The sequence below is a fragment of the Pelmatolapia mariae genome, linkage group LG10_11, assembly GCF_036321145.2.
Source record: "Pelmatolapia mariae isolate MD_Pm_ZW linkage group LG10_11, Pm_UMD_F_2, whole genome shotgun sequence".
NCBI classification, from domain to species: Eukaryota; Metazoa; Chordata; class Actinopteri; order Cichliformes; family Cichlidae; genus Pelmatolapia; species Pelmatolapia mariae.
In genome coordinates this window covers 43,367,833-43,386,099 of record NC_086236.1, presented here as the reverse complement: position 1 = coordinate 43,386,099, position 18,267 = coordinate 43,367,833, and the positions used below count along the sequence as shown (strand labels likewise).

The window sequence follows — 18,267 nt, the reverse complement described above, 5'->3', positions numbered from 1 at the left end:
TGTTTTTTGCAGATATGCAAAACTCTGCCTCTTTAAGATGTTGTTTATATACTCAGACTGTTCCCAATTAACCTAATGAGCTGCAAAAATGTTCCTCCTGCTGTTTCTTTTAAGTACCACTTACCTTTAAAGCCTTTATTGCACCATGCAAACTTTTCTGAGACATGCCATCAAATTTATAATGATTAAACATTTTTCTTCAAACCCTATATTTTCTACATTTAAACATTTGAAGTGTTCTGAAAAAAACTGGTTTCCAATTGATTGCATTCTGTTGTTTTGGTTTTTTTTATATTTACTCATCATTACATTTTTTTTGGAATGGGCTTTGTATACTGAGTTGTAGATGTCTCTTGCATTTATGTGCAGCCCTCGATTTTAATATAGCACAAATTACTAGACTTAGAAACAGCAAGTACAGAAGCTTATGAAGTTGTGTGCTTATTTGCTTAATTTAAAATTCATGAAATCTCATAAAAGTCTATCGAGTGCAATTAGCTCTCATTGTATTACTAAATAAACCACTGAATGTTACATTTTTCAAACTAGTGACTGTTGCAGACTGGCCAACTATCTATCAACTATCTATCTTAGTGCTCATTAATACACTTACTCTAAAATCAGTGAAGTCGTTTATCATTCTTCCTTTATAGGTTGCCATTTTATACGCCATTAAAGTGATCAGAAATGCTTTAATTTGACAATATCTGGATGGAATTTCTGATTAGGCATCCAGATGCTCATTTTTAGCTACTAGTAGCAAAAAACAAATCAACGTTTTTGAAGTTGTAAACCTAATTAATCACTAGAAGAAAAAAACATCTCCACTTACTACATCAGAAAAAGCACATGTCGATTTGATTAGTTGTGTGTCTGAGTTTAATTATACGTTTAAAATGTCAAAAATAAAAACAGACTTCAGAAACTTCGTCTATAAAAGAATATGCCTTTTTATTTGGAAAACATCTCACACAAAATATCTGTGCACACCTCTGGATACTGGAATAATTGAGGTGAGGGAGAAGGAATATTGTCCATTTACTTGATAAAAGTCAGATGGACAGAAAGGCTGGAGTTCAATAAATATCCCAGCAGTGAGTGAGACAGTGTTCAAGAGTTCTGTTTTTATGTGGGAAACCGACAGAAAACTGAAGATTTCCTACAACAGTGTGTAATCCACATTTCACAGGTCAGCCTTTCACAAACTCTGGAGAGAGGAGAGAATGAAGTGACAGGCTCTGGTGCACAACTGAGCAAGAAGACATGAAGATCAGTGTGTCTAATTTCAGAGATGGATGTCTTGTACGTCCTCAACTGGCACATTCATAAAATCCTCTCTGTGTCAGCATCTGCAGTGAAAAGATTCTCCAGGATTCTCCAGAACACAGAGTGGACAGCTGTACTCAAGTTTTCCTTTTTTCTTTTTGTTTGACCTGTTTCATTCAAGAATGTTTCTCAGTCTCTTGGATTTTATGTACTGAAAATATGCCTTAAAAAGTTTAATCTCATAGCACATTGAGGCTATACCTCAAATAGGCCTCCTTGGTGTAGATATTTGTTGTTAGTGTACTGTAACGCATGATTTTAAGATAAATTCATCAGGAATAAGTAAAGAAAATTGTTTTAAAAAAGGGCAAAAGCTTTTTTATTGTAGCAGCTGTATGATGTCCTTAAAAAAGATCTGAACAGAAGCAGGGGTGAGAAATCAAATGCTTCAGTGACACCTCATCCCTCTGTGTTATCCCACAGTATAGGCAACTCCCCAGTTGCATGTTTTATATAATGTGAGTGCAGCTTTGCCACATCATCAAAGCCCATATCACAGTCAAAGCACTCCCATTCCCAGTACTTATGGTCGCTGTGCACATTTATTTCCTGTGACTCGGTCTCGTCCGGCTCGTTTCTTGTTTGTGACTGTACGTCTTCTGATTTGGACTCGTCAGATAGATCAGCCAAGCTAGCTTGTCTCAAAATCTTAAAGTGAAGCACCGGTTCTCCACAGTCTGACTCGTCAGATCTGTCACGATCCTCAATCTTCTCACATGGGCTTTGTAGTCCTGTTTTCTGTGTGCTTTCCTCCTCTTCTGGTGGTTCGTTTAAGTCTGCACTCATTTCTGGCTCTTCTTCAACACAAGGGAGAAGAGCACTTCTTTGAATCAAACCTCCCAGGTTCACAGAGTTGGTGCGATGCTGTTTTTGATGCGAAAATACCTTTCCGGGATTGGAGAAGCTCTGCTTAGCTCCACTGTGGTTGCTGAAGTGACTTGTGGGTTGTGCAGACGTGCTGATGCTCCCGTGCCTGTGATAGTGATTTTGCAGGTGTTTGTCTAGTGACGCTTCATCTCTAAAGCCGCGCGCGCAGCTCAAACACCAAAATGGATTCTGTTTATGTAGCTCAGCGTGAGCCAACCACGGCCCCACAGAAGCAAAGTCCTTGTTACAAGTATCACATCTGTGAGGGGCTGATTTTAACGAAATGCTTGCTCTGTGAACTCTCAGGTGGGAGATTAGCCGTGTTCGTCTGATGAACAGCATCCCACAATCTGGACACTCGTACTGGCGCAAAATTGACTCGTTCGGAGGTTTCGCTGATGCAGAGGACTCGTTTTCGTGCAGCTGTTGGTGTTTTTTGAAAGAAACCAGGTATGCGTAAATCTTTCCACAGATCGAGCAAACATAATCTTTTCTAGGTGCATTCTTCATTGAGGCGGTGGAAACTCCAAAACTTTGAATCGGGTCTGAGGTCCCTGTTTGGGCTGAATCGCTCTCATCACGCTCAGCTGTATTACCAATCATGCTTTCATCTCCATTTTCTCCAGCATCTTCTCTCTCTGGCACTAGTTCTGCTACCATGTGGTCTTCAATCTCCGCTTCCTCCTCTTCCAGAGCGTGCTGGTGCAGGTGAGTCTCGTAGTTTTCCCACTGTGTGAACTTCAGCCCACAGTCCTTACATTCAACTCTGTGCTCCTCATCTACAAAGGAAAAAAAGTTATTAAGTACAGTAAATATTGGTACTGATTAAATGTTTAGTGTAAATTGTGAAGATGTAGTATCATGCTGACATGCTGTTAAGCAAGGGTGCAGTAAACCAGCCTGTTTCAGCTCTAACACTAATAATAATAATAATAAAATGTGTTCGCATGCTATGACTCACTCTCATCCACCTCTCCTCTGGTTTGCGATCGTACATCTTCTGATTCAGACCCATCAGATAGTTTGGAAACCTTTGAGTGACACACAGGCTCTGTACAATCAGACTCCACAGAGATGTCATGCTCTGCAGTCATTGCATCCTCGCCTGGGCCTTCACCGCCAATTCTCTCCACATTGTCTTCTTTCCTCGCCTCCTCTTGCATGTTTGCATTCGTTTTATCTCCTTTAGAGGATCTCTTCCAGTGGAGGCGCTGGTGTTTTTGGAACGAAACCCGGTATTTATAATTCTTTCCACAGGTCACACAGGTGTAACCCTGTCCAAGTGTATTTTTCACATCTTCATCTCTGCTTTCTCCATCGTCTGCTCTCTCAGACACTGTTTCTGCTGTCCTGTCCTCTTCCATCGGAGTTTCCTCGTCTTCCACGGCGTGCTGGTGCAGGTGAGTCTCGTAGAGCTCCTGCTGTGCAAACCTCAGCCCACAGTCCTTACATTCAACACTGAGTTCTTTATCTGCAAAGAGCAACAGGAGAAAATTTAAGTACAAAAATTATTGAGATGGATTAAATGTTTAGTGTAAGTTATGAAGATGTAGAATAAACCTGTTATGATTTTATAAATTATTTTAGACAAATGATCGTTCTGTATTTCATCATCTGAAAGTTTGTCTCAAACTCAGGAGGACAGCTCATTACTCACAAAGTTACCATCTGATGTAAAGCAACCAACTGATCACAGTCTGTGGAAAACTTGCACAATTTTTAACATTACTCTGTTAAAATTTTAGCAGTTTAAAAACAACAAAAAACCAACAAAACAAAACAAATAAAAGCACAGGTTGGACTCCACTTAAGTATTTCAGGAGAAGAAAGTAGGTGTTTTTTGATGTTTTTCTATCATTTTTGAGGATCTATTTTAATATCCCACTATCCAGTAAAGTCATCTGAGCTAGGTTCTTTACATGTTTAAATATCTGATACCACAGCTCTATAAATATAAACCCTCAAGAAGGAGTGTAGCTCAAATTAACATTCAGTGATAGATGCTTGAAGTACTTAAAATTGTTTTATGTCCAGCCTCTGACAGCAGATCTGCAACCCTGTAGAAACAAGATTTTAATTTACAGCTTCTGACACACAAAAGTTCCTGTTAAATTTAAGATCATGTTTTTGCTCGTTTTCCCATTTTATAAGAATTTAAACTGAGTCATCCAGCAAGTAGATTTTTCTGCACAGAAAGAACAGATGTATGATGAGTGCCGTTACAACACAAAAACACAAGTTCATGATTCCACCTCTGGACACAGATATGTATTTAAGGAGAATGACATCAAAATCCTGAGAATTACATATTTTGTGACTGGAAACACTTTTGAATAACATTTGTTTTATTAACACTGAAGACAAACAATTGACGTAAGTGAATGTGTTGCATTCACTTAAGTTTGATTATGTATTATGTTCTTGCAAAAGAAATAAACGCTGTGGTGGAGTAGTTATGGTTTCTGTTTAGTTTAATAGCCGAATGATTCAGCATCACTGGTGAGATGATTCTTGATTAAGAATTCTATCTTAGCAATAATTTAATATAAATGTGAAAATGCAATTTGGCAAAGTGCCTCAAAAGTTACAGTGCTTACATTTATTAGATCACTTGTCATAAAAAACAAGAAAACCCCAAAACTTTAGAGATTAGGAAAATAAACTGGGTCTGCATTTTTACACCCAAATTTCAGCTGCACACTAGAGTTCTTTAAGAACTCGGAAATTAATCATTCAAACACTAAAAAGAACTCATCTGTTCACAAATACAAGTAAATGACTGTAATTTGCCATCTTAACCGAATAATAACATACTTTATGATATTTTTTCTCAGCCTAATTGTAAAGCAGTCAATTTAAAAATACATGGAGTAGAGCAATAATTATATTATGGCATTAAAAATATAATTTTGATAAAAGAGCCTGCACATTGCAGAAACATAAAACATGATTTGGTAATTACGAAAACTGTTAATCTAGGGCAGCTGTGGCATAAACCTTACACTGGGTTGTGGTCTAATAAATTTGGTAAGCATGCTATCTCACCTTGTAAATAAAAAGCACCACGTGAAATTTAGACTCTTAATCTTAAATCCAGTAAATCTTAGAAATATTAGAATGTATTATAGACTCTGGCTGCCAAATGTAAGCATGGAAAAAAGAATTTATATTGAGGAAAATCAGAGTGATCATCATGACAAACTTTGGATGTAATATTAAAAGGAACTTGTTATTTACAAATAAGTTCATTTAGATTTGGTACAATAGTGTCATAGCTGGATGAAAATGTGGTTTTTTTTCACCTGAATTGGACTCTTTTAAAGAATATTTTGAGCCTTTTGTATGAAAAATTGTACATAAAATCTCAGTTCTCTGCCTGTAAACAACAGCACTTCAGATCTGTCAGTAACACAAATATTTTAGGGACTTTGAGCAAATTTCTTTCAAAGAAAACTAAGGCCAGTAGAGACCTGGAATTTTGCTTACTTCCTATTAATAAGTATAACTCCCATCTTTTAATTTTTTTCAGGCAAACTTGAGATGGTCAGCTAGCAAACATGTGAAGAACTGGCATCACCTGAGATCAGAATCAGAGCACTCTTATTACCACTTGTCTATGTGTGTGCATGTTCGCATGCTATGACTCACTCTCATCCACCTCTCCTCTGGTTTGCGATCGTACATCTTCTGATTCAGACCCATCAGATAGTTTGGAAACCTTTGAGTGACACACAGGCTCTGTACAATCAGACTCCACAGAGTTGTCATGCTCTGCAGTCATTGCATCCTCGCCTGGGCCTTCACCGCCAATTCTCTCCACATTGTCTTCTTTCCTCGCCTCCTCTTGCATGTTTGCATTCGTTTTATCTCCTTTAGAGGATCTCTTCCAGTGGAGGCGCTGGTGTTTTTGGAACGAAACCCGGTATTTATAATTCTTTCCACAGGTCACACAGGTGTAACCCTGTCCAAGTGTATTTTTCACATCTTCATCTCTGCTTTCTCCATCGTCTGCTCTCTCAGACACTGTTTCTGCTGTCCTGTCCTCTTCCATCGGAGTTTCCTCGTCTTCCACGGCGTGCTGGTGCAGGTGAGTCTCGTAGAGCTCCTGCTGTGCAAACCTCAGCCCACAGTCCTTACATTCAACACTGAGTTCTTTATCTGCAAAGAGCAACAGGAGAAAATTTAAGTACAAAAATTATTGAGATGGATTAAATGTTTAGTGTAAGTTATGAAGATGTAGAATAAACCTGTTATGATTTTATAAATTATTTTAGACAAATGATCGTTCTGTATTTCATCATCTGAAAGTTTGTCTCAAACTCAGGAGGACAGCTCATTACTCACAAAGTTACCATCTGATGTAAAGCAACCAACTGATCACAGTCTGTGGAAAACTTGCACAATTTTTAACATTACTCTGTTAAAATTTTAGCAGTTTAAAAACAACAAAAAACCAACAAAACAAAACAAATAAAAGCACAGGTTGGACTCCACTTAAGTATTTCAGGAGAAGAAAGTAGGTGTTTTTTGATGTTTTTCTATCATTTTTGAGGATCTATTTTAATATCCCACTATCCAGTAAAGTCATCTGAGCTAGGTTCTTTACATGTTTAAATATCTGATACCACAGCTCTATAAATATAAACCCTCAAGAAGGAGTGTAGCTCAAATTAACATTCAGTGATAGATGCTTGAAGTACTTAAAATTGTTTTATGTCCAGCCTCTGACAGCAGATCTGCAACCCTGTAGAAACAAGATTTTAATTTACAGCTTCTGACACACAAAAGTTCCTGTTAAATTTAAGATCATGTTTTTGCTCGTTTTCCCATTTTATAAGAATTTAAACTGAGTCATCCAGCAAGTAGATTTTTCTGCACAGAAAGAACAGATGTATGATGAGTGCCGTTACAACACAAAAACACAAGTTCATGATTCCACCTCTGGACACAGATATGTATTTAAGGAGAATGACATCAAAATCCTGAGAATTACATATTTTGTGACTGGAAACACTTTTGAATAACATTTGTTTTATTAACGCTGAAGACAAACAATTGACGTAAGTGAATGTGTTGCATTCACTTAGTTTGATTATGTATTATGTTCTTGCAAAAGAAATAAACGCTGTGGTGGAGTAGTTATGGTTTCTGTTTAGTTTAATAGCCGAATGATTCAGCATCACTGGTGAGATGATTCTTGATTAAGAATTCTATCTTAGCAATAATTTAATATAAATGTGAAAATGCAATTTGGCAAAGTGCCTCAAAAGTTACAGTGCTTACATTTATTAGATCACTTGTCATAAAAACAAGAAAACCCCAAAACTTTAGAGATTAGGAAAATAAACTGGGTCTGCATTTTTACACCCAAATTTCAGCTGCACACTAGAGTTCTTTAAGAACTCGGAAATTAATCATTCAAACACTAAAAAGAACTCATCTGTTCACAAATACAAGTAAATGACTGTAATTTGCCATCTTAACCGAATAATAACATACTTTATGATATTTTTTCTCAGCCTAATTGTAAAGCAGTCAATTTAAAAATACATGGAGTAGAGCAATAATTATATTATGGCATTAAAAATATAATTTTGATAAAAGAGCCTGCACATTGCAGAAACATAAAACATGATTTGGTAATTACGAAAACTGTTAATCTAGGGCAGCTGTGGCATAAACCTTACACTGGGTTGTGGTCTAATAAATTTGGTAAGCATGCTATCTCACCTTGTAAATAAAAAGCACCACGTGAAATTTAGACTCTTAATCTTAAATCCAGTAAATCTTAGAAATATTAGAATGTATTATAGACTCTGGCTGCCAAATGTAAGCATGGAAAAAAGAATTTATATTGAGGAAAATCAGAGTGATCATCATGACAAACTTTGGATGTAATATTAAAAGGAACTTGTTATTTACAAATAAGTTCATTTAGATTTGGTACAATAGTGTCATAGCTGGATGAAAATGTGGTTTTTTTTCACCTGAATTGGACTCTTTTAAAGAATATTTTGAGCCTTTTGTATGAAAAATTGTACATAAAATCTCAGTTCTCTGCCTGTAAACAACAGCACTTCAGATCTGTCAGTAACACAAATATTTTAGGGACTTTGAGCAAATTTCTTTCAAAGAAAACTAAGGCCAGTAGAGACCTGGAATTTTGCTTACTTCCTATTAATAAGTATAACTCCCATCTTTTAATTTTTTTCAGGCAAACTTGAGATGGTCAGCTAGCAAACATGTGAAGAACTGGCATCACCTGAGATCAGAATCAGAGCACTCTTATTACCACTTGTCTATGTGTGTGCATGTTCGCATGCTATGACTCACTCTCATCCACCTCTCCTCTGGTTTGCGATCGTACATCTTCTGATTCAGACCCATCAGATAGTTTGGAAACCTTTGAGTGACACACAGGCTCTGTACAATCAGACTCCACAGAGTTGCCATGCTCTGCAGTCATTGCATCCTCGCCTGGGCCTTCACTGCCACTTCTCTCCACATTGTCTTCTTTTCTCGGCTGCTCTTGCATGTTTGCATTCGTTTTATCTCCTTTAGAGGATCTCTTCCAGTGTAGGCGCTGGTGTTTTTGGAACGAAACCCGGTATTTATAATTCTTTCCACAGGTCACACAGGTGTAACCCTGTCCAAGTGTATTTTTCACATCTTCATCTCTGCTTTCTCCATCGTCTGCTCTCTCAGACAGTGTTTCTGCTGTCCTGTCCTCTTCCATCGGAGTTTCCTCGTCTTCCACGGCGTGCTGGTGCAGGTGAGTCTCGTAGAGCTCCTGCTGTGCAAACCTCAGCCCACAGTCCTTACATTCAACACTGAGTTCTTTATCTGCAAAGAGCAACAGGAGAAAATTTTAATTACCATGTAGATTATTATGGCAGCCTGTGTTTTACATGGAAAGTCTGAGTAATATTTTATTTTGACAGTTTGAGATCAATTATTTTATGATTCAGCGGGCATTAGAAAGTGATCACATGTCAGCATGTGCAAAAAAACCCAAAAAACAAACAAACAACAAAATTCAAATAAACTTAAATAGGAAATTAAAAAAAAAATACCTAAAATTAAGCATAAAAATACTGATTTCAAAGCACTGACAGTAAAGACATCTTTTAGCCCCTCCTGATTACACTGATATATACAAATGTTTTTTGTTTGCCACTGAGAAATTTTTTTACACTGATTTTAGATAAGAAATCTGATTTAAGCCTGCACATTAGGTTTTTGAGAGTCACGTTGCCATTTCAATATTTTTTAATAACAATATATTGACACTATATCTGGGATTTAAACTATTTGCCACCAAAATTGTTTTTTGTGGGTTTTTTTTTTTTTTTTTTTAAACAAAGACGACACCGGAGTTGCATTTAAGTATATTTCTATCAATTTAGCTAAAAATAAAAACAAGCATGCTCAGGGTGCTCAGAAATGTTTGAGGCACTGGATTTTACTGCACAGTCATTTCTCTTTGCAAGAACCAACAGTGGTCACCCATCAAGCTCTGACTCAATTTTCCCTGATATCAGGTTTTCATCACTTTCATATCTTGATGAAATCTTTAGCGGCACTTATCGCTGACATCATACAGATCTGGTGGAGAAAATGAGAGAATGTAGAAAGTGCATCTTCAGTGACATTCTGGCACTCATTATCTGATATGCTTTCAGCATGTTTATCCACAAGCTCAGCACTATTAACAGCTATGTGACTGCCAAGAAACAACCTGCTCGAATGCTGCCGATTCAGCTGGTTTACGTTTCCTTTTGAACTCATCGTGAAGCATCAGTTCATGTTTATCAGGACCAAGAAAATCACCTTTAGTGCACTGATGTCTTAAACACTGAAATACATCTCCATTTCTGTCCAGTCCTGTTATCCAGTGAATCAGTGGAACATCATAACGACAAAAAACGTGAAGCTAGAAGAAAACAGCTCTCATATTTGGAGTCAGTAAGTGAAATTTGTGGAAGTACAGGTGAAAGAAACCCAGTAACAAAATGTTTGTTGATCAGTGCTACAGCAGGCACTGCAAACATCTTTAAATTGGAGGAAGCTGGACCTATATCACTGCAGAGCCTTAACTAATATGATCAACAACACATGCTTTTACTTATTTGTACATTGTTTTAGTAGAAAACTTTTAGTTTGCTACTTTGACACATCAAGGTGCTCTATTTATTACATGCTAGATATGAAATGCAGTAATCCGAAAGCAATTTATGTCACCCACATATTGGCATATTCATAAGCTAAGTAATCGTGAAATGGGAAACAACAATATTAACAACCCAGACATGACTAGAATATGCAGACTGACTGAATTAATCACACAACCATTAATCATGGCAAAGTTAGTTTATTTTCAACTTCTTTGACTTCTTCTAGGAATAAAAAACAAATAAATATAACAAACTACTTAGAACTATACTACAAGAACATAACTGCTACTTTAAGTAATGAATATTTTATCACACAACAGAAATAACACTATAAAGAATCAACAGAGGAGCTTATAAATCAGTTAATGCGTAATGCATTGTACAAAGCATACAATGGCCTGAACGTAGTACAGTTTATAATAATGGAAGTGACCAAGTGATGTTAGACAAGAATTTTGTTTTTCTACCAGGTTATGTAAAGAGTACACATTGCTGAATTTCAGGTTCTTTATCTTTCGGTAAAATATGCAAAACGTCATTCATCCTTCAACAAAACATCAATTCTTAACAAAAACAGCAGCAAAATTAGCACATACGTGTGGTGCAACATTGTTTAGCATGTCTTTCTACACTTTGCAAGTAGTGTGTCAACAGCATTTTTCATTTCTCTGGGCAATTTACATGCATAAATTTATCCGAAAATGAAAGACAGTGGTCCCCAAAGAAATTAATCAAGTTCAATTTACATTCACGACAGGTCAATTTAAAACAGCAAAAAAAATCTATGAGATCTATGACATCAGTGCCCCCCCCCAAAAAAAAAAAACAAAAAACAAAAACAACACTGTATATTTCCACATTTGTACCTCCACCAGACAGATCATTAAAGCCACCTCTTGCACAGTGCAGCTCTTTCTGGTGCTGTCTGGTTGCTTGGTCTTCAGCACCGTTTTGATTTGTGGTGCAGGTCAAAATAGAACTAACATCAACTTAATAACGGAATAGAGTGATCTTTGTTACCGATTTTACCTGCCAGTGGTTTTAATGCTATATCTCAGCATATACTAGTCCAGTGTTACATGTTTAAGTACAATGAAAAAACTATACGAACAAATTAGGAACTATTTAGCCAAAGTAAAAGGTGCAAAAAAGAAATTTTCTAACAAACATTTTTGGAAGTTTCAGAAAAGCCAGCATCTATGTACAGAGTTATTGTTTCAGGTCTTTTCAGGTTTCTTTGCTTTAATTCACTCTGTGGGTGTGTTCAATATAATGCTGGTGCAAATCCGTTTCTTGACAAAAAGTAGTTCCACATTCAAGGCAGGTAAGGCCATTGGAATCTCCTGCAGAGACAGCAGCAGGAGCGTCGCTTTGTCTTTTGTAATCGCTGATACATTCCTGGTGATGCTCGATGAGGTCTTGGATTTCACGGAAGGTCCTGGGGCAAACGGAGCAATGGTATGAGTCACTGCTGCTGCACTGCTCCGTTTTGTGTTTCTGTAATGCAGTCGGTGAAAGAAAGGCTTTGCCACAGTGTTGGCACTTATGGCTACTTTGTGACTGGCCAGCTGAGTTAAGCGTAGGCCGAATCACTTTAGAAGATGGGAAAAACTTTTCTCTGTTGTCAGCAGCGGGGGGATTGGGTTTTAGAGGCTTTGAGGTCATAGCAGCACTCAGTCTATAGCGTACCTCATTCGGCAGACGGCAGCGGACTTCGTCGTGCCAAGCAAGGTGCTGATGTAGCTGATTCTCAGTCCAAAAGCCTTGGCAGCACAGAGCACAGGAGTAAGGCCGACTCTGTGCCTTTGCCTTATGGGTCCCTAATTGTTCCTCAGTTTGGAAAGCTTTCCCACACTTATCACACTTGAAGAAGCATTTGGCTGTGTTCTCCGATACACAGCTGACTTGTGGAGGAACCTCAGCTGCAGCTCTAGGAGTTTGATTATCCAGTTTCGACTCCTGCTTCACATCCAGGTAAACTCTCTTAAAGTTGGGGGCGCCTTCAGAAATGCCCCATTCCCTGGAGTCCTGACACAATTTCACAGGAGAATCCAATGTGATTTTCATCCCCTCTCTGTCAACTGTGCTACTTTTTAACATCACACTGGTATTTTCTGCTACTGATGAATCTCCAGTTTTCCTCATCTCACTACTTGAGGCAACAGGCTCTTTTTTTCTACTCAAAGCAGCTTTGCGTTTGCCTTTTGTGCTCTTTGCGTGGGCCTGCCATTTGTGAGCACGCAGTCCTCTTGCTTTAGTAAAGGTCATTGAGCAGAGGGGACACTGGTGAGGTTTTGGCTTCAGTGCCAGTAATACAGCCTCACTCTCACTGCAATTTATTTGGACTTGTTCTGGAGCCTGGTCAAACGCCTCGTTTCCCATCTCTAAAGTTTTACTGTTCTTGGCTGGAAGTGAATCTTGCACAAATGTCTTGCCTGGTTCGATGCTGCTCAAATCTGGCTCTGGTACGGCTTTGCTTTGACATGGTGGATTAAACATCTGGTGGCGCTGCAGAACGCGGTGGTTAAAAAACTGTTTGCCACAGTTTTTGCACTGAAAAGTTCCATCTACGGTTTTGTGGTTAAGAGATTTCAAATCATCATCTTTTAGCAGGGACCGCGAAGATTTCTTTTCTTTGTGCCATCGTTTGTGGGAGCCCAGGGCTGAGTTAGACATGAACCGTCTCCCACATTCAGAGCAGTGAAACAGTCCTTTACCCTGCTCTTCTTGTTTAGGTTTTTTTAATATTGTAGAAATGGCCAGTTTGGATTTTGGTAAAGACCTGTAGCCCTCAGCATGAATTCTTTTGTGAAAATTTAAAGCCCCAACTACTGAAAAGCTTCTGTCGCATTTTTTGCATTTGTATTTCATATTGGATGCAGTTGGGTTCTCCAGTTCTCCGTCACCTGTGTCATTTTCCATCTCTGGTTCCGTGCCATCCATTTCACTCTTTACTGGTGTATGTACCTTTGACTGGTCAGAGCTTTCCCATGTGCTAGCATCCATGCTGCCTTCGCACAATCTTAGAGCATCATTGTTTTCTGTATTTGCAACGACTTGATTGTCTCTTTTAATGCACAGTTTCTGATGAACCCTTAAAGAGACCTTGCTGTTGAAATGTGCAAGGCACGTAGCGCACTGTAGATCCTCCAGTGTGACTCTGGACCGCGATGATGATGGAGAATGCCCACTCTCATAACCATGGCTTTTCATATGAAACTGCAGTGCTTTGGCCCGTGAGAACAACTTCCCACAGTCAGGACAGCTGTAGGTGTTCTTTTTCAGCTGTTCAACTTGATGCTGAAAAGACTTGATGGGTGGTGGGAGCAACTGGTCATTATGCACTACCTGGTGTCTAAGGAGGCTGGAAAAAAGGCGGAATGACCTGTTGCAGAGTTCGCATTTGTGATTTCCATTTTCATGCTTTCGCATGTGCAATGTCATGATGCCTCTGTGCCGAAATTTTCTGCCACACACCGGACATGCAACCTTCATGCTAGAGCGTTGGTGTCCATTAACAGAGGATCCCGGGACACCTTTTCTCAGCCTCAAATCTGCACACTCTGTCGGATTTTGCTTGTGGTGTGAGAAAGCCCCTAAAGACCAAAAACCCTTTCCACACTGCTCACAATGATAGATCTTTGGGCCCAGAAGGGTTTTCTTTGGATTGTATTCTTTCTTACTGACTGAAATATTTTCCTGTTTTTGTGCAGAGCAGGTTTTCATATGGTTAAACAGGCTAGCTGCATGCAAATAAGACATTGTGCAATCTGGGCACTGGAACTGTTTTCTTTTGGGATGATGCAACTGATGAGAGACCAAAGCAGACAAACGAGAGAAAACTTTGCCACATTCACTGCACGTCAGATTTTTCTTCTCTAATCCCTCCACCTCCTGAAATGCATCGCTGCTTGGCTTCTGGCCACCGTGGGTCTGTATGTGATGGCAGTGTGCCTCAAAGCTACTTGCTTCATGACCACAAGTGTCACATGCGTAAAGAGGCGCTGACTGACCTTGTGCCTGCTGTCTTCTCTTATGAACACCATGCCACATTCTGTGAACACGCAGCGATGAAGAACTAGAAAACCAGCGATAACACTCTGGACAATCAAACCTGTCTTCTGCTGATTTATTCTCGGCTTCCCTCGCTATCAGTGCAATCGGCTCGTCAGCCTGCTCAAAATCAATTTGTACAATTTTCAAGTCCATTTCTGGTTTGGAAACAATATCACCGTCATCTCTTCCCTCCTGATCGGATTCACACACCAGCTCCAGGTCAGGATTCAGATCTTGGGGTGGCTCATCCTCAGACTCACTTGCACTGATCACCTGTACGTTAAAGTCACCGGGTTCATAACTTTCCATGTCTTCATCAGTCTCAACTACGTACAACTCTTCAGTCATGTTGGTCGGAGGCAAACTGTCCAGCTGCACTTTTCCTTCTGTAGACGTTTCCAAGTAAATCTCTGCTCTTCTGCTTTCTGCCATTTGGTCTTGAGGTAGAGAGGAACACATCTGGGCCTCCTTCTCAGTTTCTCTAAAAACATCTGTGTGATGAAGTTGATGAGAATGAAGTGCTGAAGACCTGGAGAACTTTAGCCCGCAATCTTTACATTCAAATGCCTTCTTCTGTAGCTGGCACAGCTGATGGTGAAATGACTTTGCTGGGGTCTCGTCACTGTGTGCAGTGCGCTGATGCCTGTAGTAGAACGTAAGAGTCATAAACACTTTTCCACATTCCTCACATGGGAACCTTTTTGCAGAATTATCAGCATGATTGGCATGCCATCGCTGATGGTTAAAGAGAGCGATATGGCCACTGAAACCCTTTTTACACTCGCTGCAGTAAAACTCATTGCAGTTCTTCTTTGGCTTTTGTTTCATTTCTTCAGGAGAGCACTGACTATTGCGGCTAAATCTCTGATGAGTCTTAAGTCGCATCAGGGCAGAAAAAGCTTTCCCACATGAGCATGTAAAAACCTTTTCAGAATAATCCTCTGTTTGACTTTCACCTGCCTTTGTTTCTGCTAATGACTCCCCAGCTGGAATTGCATCTCCTGAACTCCTGTTTCTGGGCTTAATCAACTTTTCCTCATGACAACGACGATGGGCATCAAGAGCTGAAGCACGAGAATAATTTCTCCCACAAGACTCGCACTGAAACGACTTCTTTTTCAAATGCTGAAGGTCATGAAAAACTGATTTGGAGGGTTGTCTGTGTGAGCGCTGATGGTTGAGAAAGTGTCCAATCACACCATAAGATTTCCCACAGTCCTGACATTCATAAGTGTGTTGCTTTGCTATGCCAGCATTAATCCGGATACCAGTCTCCTTTTGAGAGATCTGATCGTGGTTCTTCTCCATATGCAAGTGGTATTCACTCAGGTCAATAAATGAGGCTGAACATAAAGAACAAAAGTGAAGCACTTCATTGTCCTTTTCTGCATCATGTAACTCATCCATGTGCTTGTCCAAATACATGCTTTCTTGTGGATGCTCACGCAGATGCTTCAAGAAGGCTGCCTCCTCTCTGAAGCCCTCTCCACAATGCTGACAGCAGAAAACCCCACTCCCTAAAAATAGAAAAGGGGAAAAGAGGAGGTCAAAGCCACTCCTGTTTTCAGAGAAGAAAAAAAGAAAAGAAATTTAAAAAAACAAAACAAAACAAAAAACAGGGGTGCAAACATGTCTTTATTTTAAATATAACTTGAGCTTACAGTATAATCACACAACTGCACAATTTCCATATAAAACAAAGAAATGATAGGAGAAAAATAACACTTATCATAAAAAAAACAACAAAAAAAAGTGTCATTACTGAGGTGCAAATACACTGCTTAGGGCTAAAATACCTTGAAGATGAATTATTTTGTTATTTGATACAGTTGCTGTAGTTGCATTTTTTTTAATAGACATGGTAAATGGTTACTGAAGGTCTGCAAAGCACCTGCACACTGTGGACAACCATGTTTAGATAAAATCTCATTTAATGGCATAAATCAACTCCTATTTAAACGTTTAGAGAATTAATAAGTAAAGGCTGTGTTTTTCAAGAAAACTGCAGTGCTTTTTATGTGTTAAAAACATGTCCCCATTGAAGCTTTTCTTGTCGATACAAAGGAATAGTGACGATCTGCCTGCTGACCTGCTGAAACTTTAGTCTGATGTCTCAACAGCAAGAAGTCGAGGCGCAAAAGTAGTGAAGATATTCTGCTTCCACCTACATATACACGTAAAAGCATACTAAATGCTTTGGATGGAAACAGCCAAGAGAAACTGTATGAGTAGTATTGTTTGCTGTCTAAATAAATATTTCCTATTGATCTAAAAAAAAAACAAAAAACAAGCAATGCTTTAGTTGTTACACAACCACGCTCAGGAAAACAAAACTTCCTTCCGTTGATTGCTAAAGTTTGTTTACTGATAAAACAATAATCAGAAAAGTCTAATTTAAAACTAGTTCTAAATCCAAAATCCGTTTACTTTAATCTTCTATGAAGATTAATATACTGTAAATAATAATAATAATTTTTGGTGATATGAAGTTTCAGTTTAAAAGTCATAATTTTGTAGTTGAGGGGCAAGACTTAAGTTCTGAATTGGTATTAAAATATAAACAACACTTTAAGAACATTGTGCGGTCATCAATGTAAAAACAACAATGCGCACACAAATCTGATATTAAGGATAAAGCGTGTATAGCTGGTGCCAGATTGTTAATGCAAATGAAATAAATACCAAGGGAAAGATTATTATGGAAAAAAAACCTGGAGATACCGCAGATTGAGCACTTCTCTTATTATGGCCTGGCCAAACATTAATAATGTTCAGTAGGATTACAGAAAAAGCATGTTTCCAGCAATACATAGATTTGCTTCTGGCAATGCCCTGATTCAATGTCATAAGACTAGATTATTAAAACAGTCACATAATTTTCGATCCATATGGCTGAGTATTAACTTTGACCAGGGCTGGCGCTGTTTGCTCAATACGCCCCACTGAAAATGCTGGGAAGCCTTTAACTCGAACTGGTAACTTTATATTTGTTACTGGTGTTAAAAGAGCACTTTTTAAATCTGCCTTCAAGTCACATATTTACATTTTCCTATTAATGGAGTGCAGGAAGACAATGCACAGGAACGCACTGATGCTGTGTTAACGGTGGAGCGTAAATGTTTAAGTCACGGCCTGTTGATGGGTGCTTACTGTCAGCGGTTTCTTCAGTCGATGGACCGGCGTTCTCTTCAGGTGTCCCTTCGTCAGCGTGGCGTTTGTTTTCAGCTCCGTCCTCTATGCTGGCCGAGGAAGCAGATCCCTCCATCTTGGCGTGGCTGCTTGGTGGCGCTAGTGCTTGTTAGCTTAACAGCGCCACCGTTGTTTTGTTTTTTTAATAGAAATTATTTTTTACCACTCAGTCAGTTCCACGGGAGTGAAAACAGTGTGTAATATAAGTCTAGTTCGCTAAAATATAACGGAGAAGTATCATTAACCGTTTTAATAATGCGGTTGGTGTACATATAAAGGCGAGCTGTAGTCAGAACACCTGCGCAGTGCGCCTATCCTTCCCCTCAGCGGAAGTGTCTTCTTCTTCTCTTTTATTTGCCTCAACACGAAGTTATCACCCTGCAGCGACGCCAGTGGTGGTGGTTGTGCATTACTCTGAAAAACAAACGCCCTCAAACTGTTCCACTTGTTGCAGAACAGGAGGAGCTGTTCTCCACTAAAACTAAAGTTACATATATACTGCAGTTGATTGGAACTAGTTACCTATTTGAAAAGATTTTTTAAAAAACAGGTTAAAGAATAAAATGCATTTACTTATACTAATTGATCAACAGTACACGGGGTTAAAGTTTAATTCGGTGACCTGTGAAATTTTAGGGTCATGTATCAAATACAT

At 38.8% G+C, this 18,267-nt stretch overlaps 1 protein-coding gene across 2 annotated transcripts; it reads right to left on the bottom strand.

Annotated features, from left to right (window-relative positions):
- Nucleotides 1-937: 937 nt before the first annotated feature.
- On the bottom strand, nt 938-17,933 carry si:ch211-261d7.6 (zinc finger protein 90). Of its 2 annotated transcripts, XM_063485784.1 has the most exons (5): nt 17,574-17,933; nt 8,527-9,036; nt 5,842-6,351; nt 3,155-3,664; nt 938-2,972 (listed from the first exon to the last, which is right to left on the bottom strand). In XM_063485784.1, the coding sequence occupies exons 1-5, from the start codon at nt 17,686-17,688 to the stop codon at nt 1,726-1,728; spliced, it is 2,892 nt and encodes a 963-aa protein (XP_063341854.1). In that variant the 5' UTR covers nt 17,689-17,933; the 3' UTR covers nt 938-1,725. The 2 variants fall into 2 exon arrangements, with proteins under 2 accessions (XP_063341854.1, XP_063341853.1); XM_063485783.1 differs by lacking the exons at nt 938-2,972; nt 3,155-3,664; nt 5,842-6,351; nt 8,527-9,036 and adding an exon at nt 10,566-15,940.
- Nucleotides 17,934-18,267: the final 334 nt, after the last annotated feature.